Raw genomic sequence first — 21,615 nt, forward strand, 5'->3', positions numbered from 1 at the left:
CAGTGTTTAAAAGGGTGGCTGTATATTTTTAAAGCCAGTAACCTCACTCTCACTGCAACATCATGTAAACATTTGTACAAACAAGCAGTAATTGAAGGTTGAAATGCAGTTGATTTGGATCCAACTGGGTGTACTGGTGCAGCTCTAGTTGGCAACAAGAAGTTGATTGGTATATGGACTAGTGACCAGTTATCAATGACAAAGACCATTTTTCTGCCAACACTTTGAGATGAGTTCTCAAATAAATGAACAGTTGGAACAATTACTGATAGAGGGTGCAAAGAGTTCAATGTTTCTTGTTGTCTGCAGCCAAAACTAACTTGAAATCTGAAGAAAGCCAAATTATCTTCCTGTAATAGTTGTGTAAACTGTGAATTTTAACTGATAAGTCAGAAGCATTTTTATAAGTGAATCAGCCACCTTGTATCTCTTACTAATAAGTGGAAGCATCCAGAGAAAGACAATTAAAGATTGCTAGCAGAAAGATCATAAAGCTCATCTCAGTCACAGAACCAAAGAACAAAGACTACTGATCTGTCTTCCTAGTTTGTCTCCCCACTGCCTAATAACCTATTTTCCCTGTTCATTTGTCTGTCTGTACATAAAGTGGAGTTTATAAGGGGATTTATGAGGGGATTAGACCTTTAATTCATGGTATTGATGGTTTCTAACTGTTTACCTGTAACTAGATTCCAATTATTTGAAATAACTAGTGCATTAGTGTGCTGGACAGAAACCTGATCCATGCTTTCTATCAACTATGGTTTGAATGTCAGCCAAATTGAGAATGATTACATAGTTTATAAAAAAAAATTATTTGTGATTCCTCTGGAAAAAGCAGGGCTCGATTTCCAGCATGGCATCCCAATGAGGTATAATAAGAGGAACTTGATGAAATCCTAATCACGAGGGAAGGTATAAATGGCAAACTGGCAGAGCTGCAGATTATTAAGTCTCTGGGTCCAAATGGAAACCGGAAGCTATGGGCCAGCTGTTACGGCTCACTGGAATAGCATGTCGGGAATTGAGCTACATCTCAAACGTCAATAATTGTTTGTTCAAACAAGTGTTTATATGATGCCATGCATGAGTATCTTTGAAGGAATTGTATGAGCTCTGGATTATGGGAGTTGAAAAGTGTGGTGCTGGAAAGCACAGCAACTCACGCAGTATCCGAGGATTAGGAGAGTCGATGTTTCGGGCATAAGCCCTTCATCAGGATTATTGATGAAGGTCTTATGCCTGAAATGTCGACTCTCCTGCCCCTTGGATGCTGCCTGATCTGCTGTGCTTTTCCAGTGCCACACTTTTCGACTTTGATCTCCAGCATTTGCAGTTCTCGCTTCTCCTAGTCTCTGCATTATGGGAGTCAATCAATGCACTACACTGTGATTTCCAGAAGGTATTTGACATAGATCTTCATTGAACATTATTGCACAAAGTAGGAGCTCATGGCACTGGGGCTAACATACCAATGACAGACAGAAGATTGGGTGGCTGGCTGGCAGGTAGAAAACAGAGAGTATGTACATATATGAGTCAGATTCATAATTGGCAGCTTGGGATAATTGGGGACCTGCAGAGGGTTGTGCTGTACCCTCAACATTTTACAATTTAATGCAATGACTTAGATGAAGGGTTTGAAGGCATGGTGGCAACGCACATTAATGACACAAAGGTAAATAGGAACGTATGTAAGTTAGTTTCATCTGAAAACAAACCTTCAAGCTCAGTGAGCTAACTTACATACTTATCATCAACCTGAGCTACAAATCTTCTCAAAAATCGCAACAAATAGGAACATTTGTGGATTGCTAGCCTTTTTTGTGAAGGGAAGTGAAAATAAGAGTAAGGACATAATGCTTTAGTTACAGAGTATTAGTGAGATCACATCTTGAATATTGTGTATAGTTTTGGTCTCCTTATTTAAGAATGTAAATACATTGGGCATAGTTCATAAGAGTTTTACGAAATTGATAATGAGCAGCTTGTTTTATAAGGAAAAATTGGACCATCTGGTTTGTTTTCAGTCAGTAGTAGAGTTCCACAGGGATCAGTGTTGGGACCACAATTATTCACATTATACATTAACAATCTGGATAAAGTAACTGACGGCATTGTAAGTTTGCAGATAACACAAGGATAAGGGGATGGGCAGGAAGTGTTGGGGAAGTGGGGAGGCTGCAGAGGACTTGAACAGCTGAGGAGCGTGAGTAAAGAAGGGGCAGTTGAAATATAACGTGTGAGGTTGTGCACTTTGGTAGGAAGAATAGAGGTGTAGATTATTTTGAAAATGGGGAAAGGCTTTGGAAATCTGAAACACAAAGGGGCTTAGGAGTCCTTATTCAGGATTCTCAAAAGGTTAAGAAGCAGGTTCAGTTGGCAGACAGGGAGGTAAATGCAATGTCAGCATTCATTTCAAGAGGGCTAGAATACAAGAGCAGAGACAGTACAAGGCATTGGGAGTATTGTGACTAGTTCTGGGTCCCATATCTAAGGAAGAATATGATAGTGATGGAGGGAGTACAGAGGAAATTTACAAGATTGATCCTGAGGATGAAGGGCTTGTCATATGAGGAGCAGTAGAGGATTCTGGATCTGTACTTTGTGGAGTTTAGAAGGATGAGGGGGGATCTGGTTAAAATGTACAGAATTCTGAGAGGTCTGAATACAGCGGACATGGAGAAAATGTTTCCATTAGTAGAAGAGACTGGGATTCGAGGGCACAGCCTCAGAGTGAAGGGACAAGCCTTTAGAACTAAAATGGGAAGGAATTTCAGAAGGCAGTTAATCTGTGGAACTCATAGTCAGAGAATGGTGTGGAGGCCAAGACATTGAGTGTATTTACGACAAAGATAGATAGGTTCTTGATTATCAAGAGGACCAAGGGTTATGGGGAGAAGGCAGGAAGATGAGGTTGAGAAACATATGAATCATGATCGAGTAGCAGAGTAGACTCGATGAATCAAATGGCCTAATTCTGCTCCTATGCCTAATGGTCTTCGGGAGATCAGAAGAGCAATGGTGATTTGTTTAAGGTTCTAAGATCCTGAATGGATCTTGACATAGTGGGTGCGGGAAGGATGTTTCCTTGAGTCTAGAACTAGGGGGCATGGTTTACGATTAGGGATCACCCTTTTAGGACAGTGATGAGGGAAACTTTATTTATCTCTCAAACATCTGTGTGTCTTTGGAAATCTTTACTTCAGAATGTTGTAGAAGTCGGTTCATTGAAATAATTTTAAGGTAGAGTTTGACAGACTCTTAGTTGATAAAGCGTGGTGCTGTAAAAAAGCACAACAGGTCAGGCAGCATCCAAAGAGCAGGCGAGGCAACGTTTTGGGCTTGACCCTTCTTCAGGACTGGGGCAGGGGAAGGGGACTGAGAGATACATAGTGAGTGGAACTAGGGGAAAGGTAGGTGGGATGGCAATAGGTGGATGAAGGTAGGAAGTGACGATGATAGGTCGGTGGGAAGAGTGGGGCAGATAGGTGGGAAAGAAGATGGACAGGTAGGTCAGGTCAAGAGAGTAGATCTGAGTCGGAGGGTTGGATCTGGGATGGGTATGGGGAGAAGAGATTTAGAAACTCATGAATTCAATATTCATACAGTATGGTTGTAGTCTCCCGAGGTGGAAGATGAGGTGTTCCTCCTCCAATTTGCAGGTGGCCTTGTGTAGGAGGAGGAGGAGGCCCAGAATGGATATGTCCTCAGGAAGTGGAAGGAGGAGTTGAAATGGATGGCCACTGGAAGGTGGGGTTGTTTGATGCATAAGGACCAGAGATGTTCCCTGAACCATTCTGTAGATTTGTGCTCGGTCTCTCTGATCTACAGGAGACCACATCGAGAGCACCAAATGAAATAAATTATGTTGGAGGATGTACAAGTAAATCTCTTTGAGGCTTTGGACAGGGCTGAGGGAAGAGATGCGGGTGCATGTTTCACACCTCTTATGGTGGTTTGGGAAGATGCCAGGTGTGGAGGGGATTAATGGGGAGTGTGGACCTTACAAGGGAATCATGGAGGGAACGATCCATATGGAATGCAGATAAGGGTGGGGAGGGAAGTATATTTTTGGTGGTGGGGTCTGACTATAGGTGGTGAAAATGACAGAGGATGATGCGTGGAATTTGAAGATTACTCGGGTGGAATGTGAGGACCAGAAGGAATCTTTCCTTATTGAGGTTGTGGGGGGTGGGCTTCAAGACTGGAGCTGCAAGAAATGGAGGATATGTGATTGAGGGCTTTTTGATCACAGGGCAGGGAAAATTACGGTCCTTGAAGTAAGAACAGATTTGTTGCAGACAGAGGAATTGAGAACATGGGATTGTGTTTTTACAGGGAGGAGGAGGTGTAGTTAAGGTAACTATGGGAGAGGGTGGGTTTGTAGTAGATATCAGTGTGGAGTTGGTCACTGAAGACAAAGAAGGAGATGTCCAGGAAGGGGAGGGAAGTGTCGGAGATGAACCGGGTGAATTTGAGGTTGGGATGGAAAGTGTTGATCTGGTAAATTAATTGTTAAATCTCCTCATGGGAGCATGAGACAAGTTCTTGCCTTTTAAGGAAATCAAAAGTATCAGATGGCTGGGAATTTGTAATTTGGACCTTAAGCAGATCTGCCATGATTTTATTGAATGGTGCAGCAGGCTTGAGGGGCGGAGTGACCTATTTCATCTCCCATTTTGTTTGTTTGTAAGGAAACCTATGACAAAACAACAAATAGAAGCTGAAATAGGTCATTTGACTCCTTAAGCAGCACGGTAGCTCAGTGGTTAGCACTGCTGCCTCACAGCTCCAAGGACCTTGGTTTGATTCTAGCCTCAGGTGACTGTCTGTGTGGAGCTTGCACATTCTCCTCATGTCTGCATGGGTTTCTTCTGGGTGCTTTGGTTTCCTCCCAAAATCCAAAGATGTGCAGGTTAAGTGAATTGGCCATGCTAAATTGCTATAGTGTTCAGGGATGTGTAGGCTAGGTGCATTAGTCAGGGGTAAATATAGGGTAGGGAAATTGGTCTGGGTGGGTTACCCTTCAGAGGGTTGGTCTTAGGCTAAAGGGCCTGTTTCCACACTGTAGGGATTCTACAAAGCTTGCTCTGCCATTCAATAAGTTCATGGCTGATATGGTCTAGACTTTAACTTCACTTTCTTCCCTGTTCTCTCAAAATGTTGGTTCCCCTATAGTTCTACCTCAGTTTTGAATACTTTTAATAGCATAGCCTCCCAAATCTCTGGGATGGAGAAATAAAAATAGTCACAATACTGTGAGAAAATAAATTCCTGCTCAGTCTGTCTTAAGTGGATAACTTATTCTGAAACTGTCTCTTAGTTCTTTAATTAAAAAGTGTTTGTCTTCTGGGGTGGCACAGTGGCTCAGTGATTAGCACTGCTGCCTCACAGCACCAGGGTCCCAGGCTCGATTCCAGCCTTGGGCAACTGTCTGTGGAGTTTGCACATTCTGTCTGTGTTTGTGCAAGTTTCCTCCGGGTGCTCCAGTTTACTCCCACAATCACAATGATGTGCAGGTCAGGTGAATTGGCCATGCTAAATTGCCCATAGTGCTAGGTGCTTTAGTCAGAGGGAAATGGATCTGGGTGGGTTACTCTTTGGAGGATTGGGCTGAAGGGCCTGTTTCCACACTGTAGGGAATCTGATCTAATCAAACTGCTTCACCATCCTTCCATCAGAAGTGGGTTACACCTTAATATTTTAGGGTCTCACCACACTTCGGATTCACCAATCTTTTATGTTGGTCCAACAGATTTTCTGAGATTGTGCTTCATAATTTATGGAAACTGATGTAAATTCTATCCCTTTTGCTAAAATTGTGGAGAATGAACCAAGCTCAGATGCTTTGAGCAGGGAGAATTCTACAAATTAAACCAAACTAAAAGCCCTAAATATAACAGAAATAATGGAACATGTTACCTATAGATGATATATTACAAACACTGGGAATAGTTTGGAACATATTTTGGTTTTCAAATTTATTTAGAACATGGAACAGCTTACCTCAGAAAAGGGTGGAAGCAAATCCATAATAGAATTTAGAAATAAATTTGATTAGTTTTATAAAGTAACACTTTGCAAGTCATGGGGAAAGGAGAGAGAAATAAGAATAAGTGACAAGTCCTTTCAGGAAATCATAATGGGGGTGATGGACTAAATAACATTGTATGATTTTAAGGCTGGCAGGTGGGACTAGATTGGGTTGGGATATCTGATCGGCATGGATGGGTTGGACCGAAGGGTCTGTTTCCATGCTGTACATCTCTATGACTCTATTATGAATAGTTTTATCTGTTTGGCTGTATACTAATTGTTTGTGTCATTCTTCCATAGGGAATAGGCCAAGACCTCCATGTCCTGGATGTCCAAGACATCAGCTAGACCACCCCAAATTAAATGAAATAATTGCTCTTGCTGTAGCAAAGTTTAACACAGAGAGCAACTATACAAATTACTTTCAGCATGACATTGTATTCACGTTCACTTATCAGGTTAGACTTTTCTTCGCAAGAATGTCAACAATTAATGTAGTTTTTTTTTGTTTTCTGAGAGATCTGATTCCGATCATCTTTTGGATCTTCCTATTTCCCAGCTAAGCAGGAGACTCCAGCTCAATCCAGAGTAGAGTCTAACCATGAACATGATGTAATTTACACTCTACATTGCTGTAAAACAAAAGGAACCACTCAATAGTTTCATTGGCGCCCATTAAATCAGCTTCATAATAAATTGAACTTTTTTGATATGAAAATCTTTGAGAAACTACCAACTGTTGCCAAGGTGCTTAAGAATACTAACATATTTTGATGTTTTTCCCCAGCCCAGCATACTTGGTGGAATCCGCAAAGCTATAGGCAGCACCAAGTATAGGTAGCATAAATAACAGTTAAAAAGGCTTGTAATAGGATGAATGTCTTTTAGTATTTAACAGATTTTGCATTTAATCTGTAAGTAGAGCTCCAGACTATCTGCTGGTACACATGAGGTCTGTGCGCCCTGGCCATCACCAGCTCACTATCTGCAAAACTATAATCATGGTGTCTGGCTCAGTTAAGCCCCTTTACATCTCCAAAGTAAATTGTAAAATTATCTCAAGTGCTGGGATCTACTACCACTTTTTGTCTGCTTGCTGTCTTGAGAAAATTCAACTTCACATGATTTGGGTGTTTCAAAGGCCTAGATACTCACCTTCTCAAACTGTTGATTTTATGTCAAATTTGCCTTTGAACTCATATTGTTTTCTTCCACATTTTCTGCAGTATTTTTAAACAGCCAGTAAAATATAAATGTGGAGGCAAAATGTGGGCCATTCTAATGATAATTATATACAATAATGATACATTGCACTGAAATTTTGCATTAATAAAATTATTTTTTTAAACAGGTGGTGGCTGGAATGAAGTATGAATTGAAGTTTACAATTCAGGAAACTGAATGCAGCAAGGAGGATTCCAATATTAGAGCTGCCAATTGTGATGCAAAGGCTGACGGTGAAAAAGTGAGTAACTTTTAAACATTAAACCTGCTTCACTTCTCCTTATGAATACCTCACGGATCACTCACATGCAAGACAGTTTCAAACATCAGAATTGTCTTTGGTTTAATTTTTTTCAACTGTCAGTAGTTAACATGACACAGTTCATGGTATCCTTCAATAAGGGAGAAAGGCCAAAGAGTAGCCATGACAACCTGCCTAACCTCACTGCCCAAATGGCTGTAACCACAGTCCAGGTTCCAATTTTAAACAGGCCTTTCCTCTGGTTATTTTGAGTACACACTGGGCAGTTCTTCATTAATCTTTGAGTAATGCTTACCACCCTGTGAGCCATTGATGCCTGATGTGCTGATCCTGCCTTTAAAGATAAGTGCAGTGTCTGTGAGTGAGTTGCAATCAGTGAGTTTGAGAATGAGTAAAGCTGTCTCTTCATTAACATTTTTAAAAAAATCACACAATACCAGGCTATAGTCCAACAGGTTTATTTGGAAGACTGGCTTTCAGAGTGCTGCTCCTTCTTCAGGTGGTTGTGAACCATAAGATCATAGGACGCAGAATTTATAGCAAAAGGTAAGTGCTATGTAACTGAAATGATATATTAAACAAACTTGGATTGTTGTTAAGTCTTTCATCTTTTAGAATGGGTTGCAGGTTTCAGTTCATTAATATGTAAATCTCAGAACTTCTTTTAAGTCATAGTCTTGAAATAAATTAAGATTTCGTAACAAAAGGTATTGTCTCAGCTTAGACAATGCATTAGAGGTGTGAGGTTAGAGTCTGGCTGTATCCCAATTTTGAGTCAGACAGGTTCTATTCCCAAAGTGGAATTTACAAAATATTTAATGGATTGACTGCCTGCAGATTGTGCATTTTTTGAGCAAATTTGCTATAAATTCTGTGTCTTATGATCTTATGCTCCACAACCACCTGATGAAGGAGCAGCGCTCCAAAAGCTAGTGCTTCCAAATAAACCTGTTGGATTATAACCTAGTGTTGTATGATTTTTAACTTTGTCCATGCCAGTCCAATACCAGCACCTCCACTTTATTATCACTATCTTCCACCTTGTTTTCCCCCAGTGTCAGGTCAGACTGCAGCACTTGGATTGTGGCAAGCAAAAAACACATACTTACACCATCTAATGTTTATAAGTGAGGAAAGATTGTAGCACAAGAATGTGAGAACTCAATATTTGATGAAATCAAATATTCCCGGTCCCTTGCACATTTTATGTAATCCTACAAAATGTTCTTCCCTCAGGTGTTTACCAATTCCCTTTTGAAAGTCACATTTGAATCTGCCTCCATTACTCTTTTGAGTAGTGAATTCCAGATCATAATCACTTGCTACGTCATAAAACATTTTCTCATGTTACCTTATCTTCTCTTGTCAATCACCTTAAATCTGTGCTTCTGGTTCTCTACCCTCTTTGCAAAAGGAACAGTTTTGTTTATTTACTCCCCTTTCGAACATGCTTCCCACTCTTCTCTTAAGTGTCCCTTTACTATGGAGAACATTCTGCACCTAGTCAATCCCTCTAACCAATGTCCCTTATATCTCTGACATTCATTTAAATATTATCCACAGCCTATTTAAGGGCCCGGCTTTCCTGCTAAAGTACAATGCTCAGAAATGGAAACAATCTCTGCATGAGTCTGAATATGTTTTAAAAAAGGAGAAAGTGAGGTCTGCAGATGCTGGAGATCAGAGCTGGAAATGTGTTGCTGGAAAAGCGCAGCAGGTCAGGCAGCATCCAGGGAACAGGAGAATCGACGTTTCGGGCATAAGCCCTTCTTCAGGAATCCTGAAGAAGGGCTTATGCCCGAAACGTCGATTCTCCTGTTCCCTGGATGCTGCCTGACCTGCTGCGCTTTTCCAGCAACACATTTCCAGCTATGTTTTAAAAAAGGCTTATTGTAATTTTGTTCCTTTTGTATCTGCCTCAAAGCCCAGGATCTCAGTGCCTTTTAAAACTTGTTTCCCAAACTTCGTATTACCTTCTACAAATTGTGTATACATCCCCTACATTTCTGATTTCTGCCACTGCATCTCTATTAACCTATGCTTCAATGTAATTTGCCAATTCAGTTTAGCCAGTTATCTTTCATATCTTCGAAACTGCCCTGATTTAAAATTTTTAAAAGGTCTTGGTCCCTCTCCTCTCTCCCTCAAGCTGAAACTTCAATTAATAATGGTAGCTGCTATTCCAAGGGCATCTTCACTATGAGATCACTTAATTAATCCTCTCTCATTAAACGATTCCTGATCTATTATAAACTGCTCTCTGATCAGCTCCAGAACTTGCTGTTCTAAGGAGCAATCCTGAGAATATTCTATGACCTCCTCATCTAGGCTGTCAATATGTTGGTTAAAATCTCCAATTGTGATCACTATTATTTTCCAACAAGCTCTCACTTTTCCTTTATGCCTCATCCTACTGTCTGTTTATTGTTAGGGGGCCTGTAGATTATTTCCACCAATGTATTCTTGCTTTATCATTTTGCATTTTGACCTCAGCTGTTTTCACATATTGGTGTTCTGAATTTGGATCATCCTCCCTGTTGCACTAATACAATCATTCACAAATGGAGTCACCCTCCACCTTTTCCATCATTCCTCAATCTCCTGTCCCTTCAGCATTCAGGTTCCAGTCCATGTCAACCTGTGGGCATGTCTCTGTTATGGTTAACAAAAGCTACTTACTTATTCCTGTTTGTACTCTCAGTTCATCCTTTTTTGTAAAGTGCTCTATGCATCAGGTACAGAGTCTTTTGTTTAATCCTTTTACTGTCTTTGTAAATTCTAGTCTTCTTATGGTTGATTTTGAGGTTTTTACACTATCCATTCCTGATATGGTCTGTTTAGCATTTCTCATATTAATATATTGTTCTTTAGCCAAGATTCTATTCCTTGATTTACTACTTCTTCCAAAGTTTGACCCCTTACCTTCACAATTCTGTTTAAAATCCTCTCTATTCACGAGGTCATAGTTCAGGCACAGATGTTCCATTTGTACAGAAGAGTTTTTCCACAGAAATGATGCCTGTCTCCACAAACCCATTTCTCCCACACCAGTAACATGGCCACGCTTTTTCTCTGTAAACTCTCTCTCTGTTTTCCCCAATGCTCATCTGTAAATGGCTCAGCTAATAATCCAGAGTAAGAGTAGGGATTGCTTTGCCTGCATCGGTAGGAGATTCGCCAAGTTTAAGTGCATTTAAGTCGTCATTGGACAGGCAAATGGACGTACATGGAATAATGTAGGTGGGATGGGCTTCAGATTAGTATGACAGGGCGGCGCAACATCAAGGGCCAAAGGGCCTGTGCTGTGCTGGAATGTTCTATGTTCTATGTTCTATCTTTGAGATTCTGCTTCTCAATTTGATGTCCAGTTCCTCATACTGGCAATGCGGAACTTCCTTCTTTTTCCTGCCTATGTTTTTGGATCATTAGGACTAGATCCTTCCACTCCCACACAAATTTCCTGTTCATTTCTGAGCAGATGTTCCAACTCTAGCACTAATGATACGAAGCTCATCGTCTAACGAAATTACTTATATCACCCATTACCAGAAAATATCCCCTCTGAGCAGGAAGGCATGCCTTGCCCTAAAAATTTGAGGAAAGATGCGAACTAAGAAGGCATTCACCGTTGATGAACCTGACACATGACAGAGAACAAGAAGCTGATCTCAAGAGAATGGCAGCTGAACCAAGAAAGAACCACACACCAATTGTGACCAACTACATCAATATCAAACAACTCTTTCATGTTTCCAATATTTAATATACTGCGGATTTTTATTGGGCTGAAACAACTGTTCTCTTATTCCTAATACAAGAAAAAAATCTTCAAGTCTTAATGTCGAGAAAACCCTGGTAGAACAAACATCTGAAACCATTGGTGAACTTTTCATACAGTTGGTTTAGGCAACACAATCGTTTTCAGGGAAGAGATTGACAATACTGCTTTCCCATAATTCCTGCTGAGCTGAATCCATTAGTGGGCTTGGGATTCCATTGCACAACTGTGTTAACAGATCTGAATGCTTTAAAGCTTTTGAAGTCATGATACACATGATCATTTCTTGCTTTGCTTTAGTGGTAGATCAGATGGCTGAGCTGTCAATTGATAAAAGCTTCCAAGTTCTGGGTAAAGCTAACTTAGTAAGATCTGAGTTGCCATATTTTCAATTTAGTAAATCACTTTATCCATGGACAACCTACTTTAGTGCACCTAAATTCTGTTCCTTCGTCAATGATAGCCAAGTTAGGAGTCTTTTAGCTTTTCCTAAAAATATCCTGTCAAAAATCATTGTAGTGAGAACTCAATTTACCTCAATTATGACATGTTATGAATACATTTTCAACTTGCCTTTTCCAAGAATATTGGAGTCAATACATTTATTTTTAAAACTTGGAATAGGCTTTACATAGTTCAATCTGAAAAGGAAGGTTTGTGGGTCCATAAGACCATAAGACATAGGAGTGGAAGTAAGGCCATTCGGCCCATCGAGTCCACTCTGCCATTCAATCATGGCTGATGGGCATTTTAACTCCACTTACCCGCATTCTCCCCGTAGCCCTTAATTCCTTGCGACATCAAGAATTTATCAATCTCTGCCTTGAAGATGTTTAGCGTCCCGGCCTCCACTGCACTCTGCGGCAATGAATTCCACAGGCCCACCACTCTCTGGCTGAAGAAATGTCTCTGCATTTCTGTTCTGAATTTACCCCCTCTAATTCTAAGGCTGAATCCTAATCTCCTCGCCTAATGGAAACAATTTCCTAGCATCCACTCTTTCCAAGCCATGTATTATCTTGTAAGTTTCAATTAGATCTCCCCTTAATCTTCTAAACTCCAATGAATACAATCCCAGGATCCTCAGCCGTTCCTCATATGTTAGACCTACCATTCCAGGGATCATCCATGTGAATCTCCGCTGGACACGCTCCAGTGCCAGTATGTCCTTCCTGAGGTGTGGGGACCAAAACTGGACACAGTACTCCAAATGGGGCCTAACCAGAGCTTTATAAAATCTCAGTAGCACAACAGTACTTTTATATTCCAACCCTCTTGAGATAAATGACAACATTGCATTCGCTTTCTTAATCACGGACTCAACCTGCATGTTTACCTTTAGAGAATCCTCGACTAGCACTCCCAGATCCCTTTGTACTTTGGCTTTATGAATTTTCTCACCATTTAGAAATGGTTTTCCAAAGTGCAAAACCTCGCATTTGCTCACATTGAATTCCATCCGCCATTTCCTGGACCCACTCTCCCAAACTGTCTAGATCCTTCTGCAGCCTACCCACTTCCTCACTGCCTGTCCACCTAACTTTGTATCATCGGCAAACTTCGCTAGAATGCCCCCAGTCCCTTCATCCAGATCATTAATTTATAACGTGAACAGCTGCGGCCCCAACACTGAACCCTGCGGGACACCGCTTGTCACCGGCTGCCATTCCGAAAAAGAACCTTTTATCCCAACTCTCTGCCTTCTGTCAGACAGCCAATCCTCAATCCATACCAGTAGCTCACCTCGAACACCATGGGCCCTCACCTTGCTGAGCAGCCTCCTGTGTGGCACCTTATCAAAGGCCTTTTGGAAGTCTAGATAGACCACATCCACTGGGTTCTGGATTAGTGGTGCTGGAAGAGCACAGCAGTTCAAGCAGCATCCAAGGAGCTTCGAAATCTACGTTTCGGGCAAAAGCCCTTCTGAAACGTCGATTTTGAAGCTCCTTGGATGCTGCCTGAACTGCTGTGCTCTTCCAGCACCACTAATCCAGAATCTGGTTTCCAGCATCTGCAGTCATTGTTTTTACCTCACATCTACTGGGTTTCCCTGGTCTAACCTACTTGTCACCTCTTCAAAGAATTCCAACAGGTTTGTCAGGCACGACCTCCCCTTACTAAATCCATGCTGACTTGTTCTAATCCGACCCTGCAATTCCAAGAATTTAGAAACCTCATCCTTAATGATGGATTCTAGAATTTTACCAACAACCGAGGTTAGGCTAATTGGCCTATAATTTTCCATCTTACTATTATCCCGGGGACTAAAGCTAACTGACTCTTAGTTGCAGAAGGCTCTGTAATTAGACTTTGGGGAGGAACAGTAATTGGGTGACTAATGGCCTTTTCACATTGAAAGTGAGTGATGTGGGTGAAGCAGAATAAAGGTCGTGTTGACAAGCCTCATTTCCTTATTGACGCTGTGATTTCCTCCACCGTACAGATAATTTCATGGGTGCCATTCGGGGAGATATAGGAAATAACTGAAACTGAAAAATAACACTGTTGCTGGTGTAATAAATATTATGAGTCATACTTTCTCAGTGTAGAAGCTAAGGTCATCATGCTATCGTACTGAATCATTTTATCTTGGTATGAAAGGGTTAAAAAAGCAATGCCATTTCTTCTGTGAAAGTAGTGCATAGTAGAATTTCATATGAGTGTAGTAAGTTTTTGTCTTGTAATAGCAATTTATCCACAGGTAAACTTAATGGAGTAATTTTATGGAGGTTAATACTGTCATCTAGTATGTGGGGAATTGCAATTTCAATAATTATTAAAGCTTTATAAATCAACAAGTTCACTAAGACAGCATAAGACCATAAGATATGGGAACAGAATTAGACCATTTGGCCTCACCAAGTCTGCTCCACCATTCTCAATGATACGTTTCTCAATCCCATTCCCCTGTCTTCTCCCCGTAATACTTGAACTCCTTACTAATCAAGAAAATATCTATCTCTGTCTTAAATGACTTGGCCTCCACAGTAATCTGTGGCAATGTTTTCCAAAAGGTCCTCCTCATCTCAGTTCTAAAGGGTCGCCTGTTCATTCTGAGGCTGTGCCTTGGATCCTAGTCTCTCATAGGAGACACTTCTCCACATTAACTCTATCCAAGCCTCAGTGATTAGTAAGTTTCAATCAAATCCCCTTCATCCTTCTAAACTCCATTGAATGCAGACCCAGAGTCCTCAATCCCATCTCATATAACAAGCCTTTCATCCCTGGGATCATTCTTGTAAACCTCCTCTGGACCCTGTCCAATGCCAACATATCTTTCCTTATATATGACACCCAAAACTGCTCACAATATTCCAAATCCAGTCTGACCAGAGTCTTGTACAGCCTCAGCAGTGCATCTCTGCTCTTGCACTCTAATTCTTTCCAAATGAATGCTAACATTGCATTTGCCTTCCTAATTGCCCATTGAACATAAATAACAGATGTATTAACTGGGAAACCTAAAATCTTTACTTTTTTGAGGTTAAATGATCATGTGCTTTGTGTTATAGATGTTCTGCCACTCAGAAGTAATAACGCAGATTTGGATGAATTACACAGCGGTGGATATAACCTGTACCTATGAGCCATTTCCGGTAATTTTAAAATTTATTCTTTCCCTAATGTGTTAAACTCCATATATTATCAATTAGATTTTTAACCAGCATTTGAAAATGATCTACAGAAGAACCTCGATTATCCGAACGAGATGGGCGGGCACTATTTTGTTTGGATAATTGATTATTCGGTTAATTGATTCAATGCCTTTCCTCTGGGGCTCGGTGTTCTCTGTTAAGTCTGATTCCTGTTCAGGAGACTAGGCAGCACCACACTGTGCGCGAGCCGCTTCCCCCCCTGCCCGCCCTCCGTCCAACACCGCCCCTCCCACCCGCCCGCTTGTCCAACACCATCCCCAACCCCATGCAAGACCAACCCCCCACCTGCCCCCCATCCAGCTCTGCCCCCATGTGCTACCCCGTCCAACACCACTCCCCCCACCCCCTCCACATACACACACGCATACAACGTTTGACTGCAACTTTTTGACAGGTTCCACCTTTGCCCTGTACTGGACAATGTTGGAGAGATTACCTGGGGAAGGGGGTATAGGGAACAAGCCTGTGTAGAACTCCAGGGAGAGTGTGGGGGGAGAGAGACAGGGTGGGAGGTAAGTCATTTGGAGACGGTGCCTGGGCTCCCACCAAAGTACAGGACTATTCTCAGCAGCATTTCAGTGAGCCGAGTTCATTTTTAATCACTGTAAACAAAAGGCGTGATCAATATTGGAACACGTCTTTGATATAATGTTTCTATCGGGACCTCGAGATCTCGTTCGGATAATCTGATATTTGGATATTTGAGGGCCTTCTGTATTTATAATTATTTTCACAAGCTGATTACTACTAGTTAATTGCCAGCTAGTCAGAAACAAATTGCTAGGCAAAAGTGAGGACTGCAGATGCTGGAGATCAGAGTTTAGATTAGAGTGATGCTGGAAAAGCACAGCAGGTTAGGCAGCATCCGAGGAGTAGGAATAATGACATTTTGGGCAAAAGCTTTTGCCCGAAACATCAATTTTTCTGCTCCTTGGATGCTGCTTGACCTGCTGTGCTTTTCCAGCACCACTCTAATCTAGAAACAAATTGCTTCCAATTCTAATAAGTCTGAAGTTTAAAGAAACTTATTGGAGCAAATCTTGTGTGTTTTTGGCTAAGTGGAAGTTGTATTGAGTTTTTTTTGGAAGGCTTCTTACCATCCCAATGAGACTTCTTACTCAATTTCACTTCATTAACTAAAAGCTAAATACCGCAAATGGTCTGACAGCATCTGTGGAGAGAGAAACATAGTTGATGCTTAAAATCTGGTATGACCTCTTTTTCAGAACTTGAGAAAACTTCTGCAGAAGAGTCAGATTGTACTTGAAACGTTAAATCTGTGCTTGAGCTTCATTAATTACCTTCCTTGCCTCATGGTGGTCCTCATGCCTGATTCTCATCAATCTTATTGCTCACTGTTCCCAGATTAACCTTTCTCTGTATGGTTATCCCTGAACAACCAGTAACCCTGGATCCCTCTAGAGCCATCTTTAAAAAGCCACTGTGCACCTTGTCAAACAATGGCAATCCATCATTGGTCTTCACAGCATTCGTAAAGCTGCTTATGGCACATAGCCTGCATGGCTGATATTCTCTCACCCTAGTCACTGTTTAACCATCAGCTCACACAGTTTATCTTGGCTACATCTCATCTGAAAACCCTTTCAAGGTCACTGTTACCCTGTCCCCGTACCCACTGGAGACCTGCATCTTGTCATGGTCCAGTAGGGGAACATCAGATATAGCTGGTCAATTGGACAGACTCAAAAATGACCTTTCATTTGTAGCTGCTAAAAGCAAACAGAAAGTATGGGGTTAGTAAGTCATCTCCACAATTTAAAACAAATGCTGACATTGATGGCCAAGTGACGTTCCAAGACGGTCTGCTGCACCTAGCTTTGATCTAACCCCCAATATAGCTGAGCTCTGTCATAGATAGGAAGAGCTTCTTCTTCCTGGTGTCCTAATCTCCTCCTTGAAAGATTGCTCCCTCTCCCCCAGTTCCTCAGCATCCAGTACACCCCCTCACTGCTTCTTCCAATTGTGTAGAGTACAGAAAACCAAGATTATGTTGCACACTCTGTCTGGACGATAGTGAAATGTCAATCCATTTAGCATAATCCCCACATCTTCAACAGCCTTATTATTTACTTCACCAGGCCCTTGTGAAAGCATGATCAACATTGTATCTATATTGAATCAATCAGGGAGTTGCACAATGGTATAATCAGCTTTGGTCACAGTGAGTATCCCTTGTTCCCCAGTAACCAGCCTGGTAGGACACCTGGTCCCTCTAAAGAACCAGATACATTTGTGGGCACATGACTGAGAGGTGGAAGCAGACTATTCATTGCTTCCTGGAAGGAACTGCAATATAGAAGCTCAAAGTGGCTGACACTTTCGCAGCCAGAGACAGAGGATGACCTTGCATCCCTCAGGTCCCACTCAAGCATCTGGCTGTCATTCCATCCGTGTCCTGCGATACACTGAGCCAGTGTTGACATTCATTCATTCATGTCCAGGAAAAATAGAGTTAGAGCCAAAATACCCATCCGCCTCATGTATCCTGAGTGGCCCATGAGTCTATCCTCTCTGCCTGAGCTGAGTGCTCCTCGTCCTTTGAGTTGGTGTGTCATTGTTCCTGGGTTTTCTGCTAGCCTGGATCCTCCTGTATCCATCAGCCATAGTCTGCAACATTCCACCAGCGGCTGGGCATAGATTTATCAGTGGAAGTGAAACCCATTGGCAGTATAAGGGGTGAAAGAGGTTTTTAATTGTCAGAGCAGTCATGGTGGCATACCCTGCAGATAACAGCTGAACATACTCCTCCATAAAGTGAGGCTTGCTGGACCTCAATAACAAGGCCCATTAATCATTTAGCTTCTGCCTTAGTATATGCAGTCACTTGCTGATGGGTTGTCTTTGACTAATATTTGGCCTCTTGTTAACTCATTGCCACTAACTTCAGCATCATTGAGATGCTAGTGTTCAATTTTCAAGGACCCGGGGATTATGCAAACCACCTTTGACTAACATTTTAACCCAGGCATGTTAACTATAAACCCATTGTTCACAGATGAGCTTACAATTTCATTATAAATAGCCAACAAAGGAAGTCCTCCCTCCACATTGAAGGTTGATAATGAATGCCATCAAATCTTTAGATAAATTTTTCACATCAGGAATAATGATAAATATTTTATTATTGACAGTATTTATCAAGCATCTGAGAACAATGTACAAGTTGTCTATGGTGTGCAACCTATTGTAATTGTTGATGGATTTCAAGGGTAGTTAATTAACTTTAAATCTGTTACTTCATAGACACCAATGTTTGATGCATTTCAATACGTGGGTTGGGGGCCATTTGGTGTCTCAGAATTACTACAGGAACAAACGGAACAAGTCACAGATCGTCTGGTATTTCCTAAATGCCCAGGAAAGACATGGAAGCCCTTGCCAAAGATTTAACCAATACTTATCAGAGTCTTCGAAACACCATGAAAGCAACCAACCTTGATTGACTGGACTTTGTTTCATTTATTCCTTGTCATTTTGGCAGTCAGAGATTGGACCAAATTCTCACATTGTTATGATTAAGGGTAAGAGCCAAACCAAATCTGTCTTTCTATTGCTGGATTCACAACATGGTGAAATTAAAATATTCAATGATCTAGTAATTACCAAATTGTTCCTGATTAAACTTTTACTAATAATAGATCTTGGAGACCAAGTTTATAATGTAAACAAAAGTTACTCGATTAATATTTCTATTTTAGTAGGACAAAGCTAAACAACAAGGTAATCTGACTAATATCTATAATTTAAACAATTCTGTCACATCCCTACTTACAGTCAGGCAGAATGACTGTCACATTTAAGGGATAAATTAAGAAGATAACAAAAGGATATATAATGTCAATTCAAACACAACAATTTCAATCAATGGATGCTAAGCCTTCATGTAATCCTTGGAAAATAAGCTAATCACAAACATGTAACTGTGTACCTAATTTCAAAGTCACCACAGAATGTGAGTAATAGTATTATGCTTCCAATACTAGGTATTTAGTTCTTACAGACTATGATTCATTTCTCAGAACATTCAACAATTCTTTAACTTGATATAAAACTAGAGAGTGAAAAAAAGCAACAGCCAATCCTTCTAAAATCATTCTGCATCTGGCAAAACCATTTAAAACTGATTTACTTATCTCTTCTTTTTTAAAAAACAAAATCAATAATCTTTGTAGTTTTCTGGTTAACATCAATACTCCTTTGACTGAGCAGCTCAACCCCTACCTAGCTGCCGGCCCTGGACATGGCAACATATGGTGTCACATTGTCCAGTGTTCCTTAGATTAGAAATTAAATTGCATTATCTTCCAGGCCAGCCACCAACAGCAATATTCATGTTGGTTTTCTTCTCTTTCTAAAGCTTGCAGCTGTTCAAACTTCAACCTCAATTCTACCAGAATTAAAACAATGAAAAATAAAAGAATAATGAGCATCTCAATGCCATCAGGTTAAGTTTGGACTTTGTTGCTTGGGTGCTGGCAAAAATATAGCAAATACCTCTAGCTTATTTGATTAATTCCTCATAGTTGCTTTTGATTTGCATAAACCTCATCATGTGTATACATAAAATAATTTCACATAAATAATCATGGATTTGACACGCTTTCAGGATTACGACTGCGATGAAAATGATTATATTGTAAAATGTGGAACAGTGCAGAATAATGGAACAACAGGTGTCATTGCACAGTATAACGAATAGGTTAATGTGCTACCTTATAGTCCACTTCAGAAATGCTTATCAGTCACAAAGTAAAATAAAGAGAATCATTGATAATATAAACTTGTGGTTTTGTTTCATTTATTCCTAGTTCATTTGGCAGTCTAAGATTGGACCAAATTTTCACATTATTATGACTAAGGCTAAGTCAAATCAAATCAGCCTTTCTATCACTGGGTTCACAACATTGTAAAATTAAAGTATTCAATCACCCTAAGAATCGCCCAATTGTGCCTGACCAGACTTTTATAAATTATAGATCTCTCAAATGGGTGACTGGTAGCCTAGAAAATGGTCAGCTGCAGGGAGATGGCAGTAACTTTAGAAAATCCTGCACTGAAGTGCACCTAAACGTGTGGTAGACAGTATATACTCACCTCAAACTGATTTTGTTGGGACTGGGATGAGATTAACATCAACTACCTACCGTATAACATATTGGTGCCCCTTATCCAGACCTGGGAATGCAAGAGGGTCACAACTGTAGCTGCTAAACACTTGACAGAGCTCTGATGAAGCATCATCTAGATTCAAAGGGTTAGTTTTCTTTGTCTCCATGGATGCTACCTGACCTCCAGCATGTTTTGTTTCCAGTACAGATTCCAACGTCTGTAGTAATTTGCTCCTACAAGCAGTCTGTGGGGTGGGAAGGCCTTTTCCACAGTGATGGTCTGGTAGTTGTGGACACCATTTTTTTTGCTGTCCTTATAGAATGTCTCCAACTTATGCTTTTCCTCAGAGTTCTCCACAGGCAGCAATAGACAGTCCTAATGTTGCATTCAGATGGTTTTGATGCAACAATTCACAGCTCATTTGGACAGAACATTTATTTATTTATTTCCAATATTTATTTACTGCATCCAATACCACACACTTTGGTAGTTGCACCATGAAATTCTTTGTTGCATAATCACCCCTGTTCTCCACGCTCTCACAAGCATTCTACACTGTGCTTTCTGCCCATCACACTCTTCTCCTGCCTTCAATATCCCTTACATTTCTATTTTCCTTCAGCTGTGGAAAAAGATTATGGTCTGAAACATTAACTCCATTGCTCTCAGCTGATGATTCCTGCACTCATCCAAGTTATTTTGTGCTCATTTATGATTATTAGAATCTACACTATTTTGTTTTTGTATACCTTAGTTGAGCATATGTTCCTGAGATATTTCCTCCCTATTGTCTCACTAAGGTTACCAAAAGCCTTCATCTGGACAGTTTCTGTACATCAGCACTGACCAGCTCTCTCTTCTCAGTAGAAGCTGTTGAGCCGGTGGGATCTAAGTGTGATCCATTTAAACATTTTTGTTTGTGTGGGCAGGAACAGAAATTCAGCAAGAGCTTTAAGATTATTTTCAGCCATAACATTCCTTAAATCCAATTAATTGTATTCAGGCTTTCATTTCTATATTGTACCCTGATGTCAGATGGAGACACTCGGCAACTAAAATTTGAAAGAACACGCTCTTTCACACATTTCAGGAACAGTACAATAAAACTTGAATTCAGAAGTTAATTTTATATTGGAAAAATCAGGAGCCTATCATCTGCATTTCTTTTCAACCAGCTTCCTTACTCTATTTATAATTTAGTGCTCATAGACATCTGTTGAGTCGGAGGATCCAAAATGATAAATATGAAGTCTTCTTCCAGATTCATCCTCTTTCATTTCAATCTGTGTTCAGAAGAAAGTGCCTCAACCAAGGCTTAGAAACTCCCATTAATCAGAAACTGGAGAATAAATGAGGTAGATAATTAGTTACAATGAAACACCAATGAGATCATTGAGATAAAGCTGAAACATTGGAATTAATTGGAGCAATCAGTGATCACAGAATGAATGATCCTTATATCAAATTAACAGAGAAAGGATGAACTTGTGCCTAGAACTTGGCATCTGTTAAGAGGATTAGCTCTT

General features: G+C 40.6%; 1 protein-coding gene across 1 annotated transcript in view; it reads left to right on the forward strand.

Moving 5' to 3' along the window:
* The window catches only part of LOC122556055 (kininogen-like), a 31,961-nt gene extending 12,201 nt beyond the window's left edge, over positions 1–19,760 (forward strand). Inside the window, exons 4-7 of the mRNA XM_043702461.2 lie at positions 6,340–6,497; positions 7,391–7,504; positions 14,816–14,899; positions 18,224–19,760. Coding sequence (XP_043558396.1) covers positions 6,340–6,497; positions 7,391–7,504; positions 14,816–14,899; positions 18,224–18,370 — 503 coding nt within the window. The 3' untranslated portion in view covers positions 18,371–19,760. The remainder of the gene's footprint in view (positions 1–6,339; positions 6,498–7,390; positions 7,505–14,815; positions 14,900–18,223) is intronic.
* The last annotated feature ends 1,855 nt before the right edge of the window (positions 19,761–21,615 follow it).

This window comes from Chiloscyllium plagiosum, unplaced genomic scaffold (assembly GCF_037043375.1).
Source record: "Chiloscyllium plagiosum isolate Xiang-an unplaced genomic scaffold, Cpla_swu_hap1 HiC_scaffold_13, whole genome shotgun sequence".
Lineage (NCBI taxonomy): Eukaryota > Metazoa > Chordata > Chondrichthyes > Orectolobiformes > Hemiscylliidae > Chiloscyllium > Chiloscyllium plagiosum.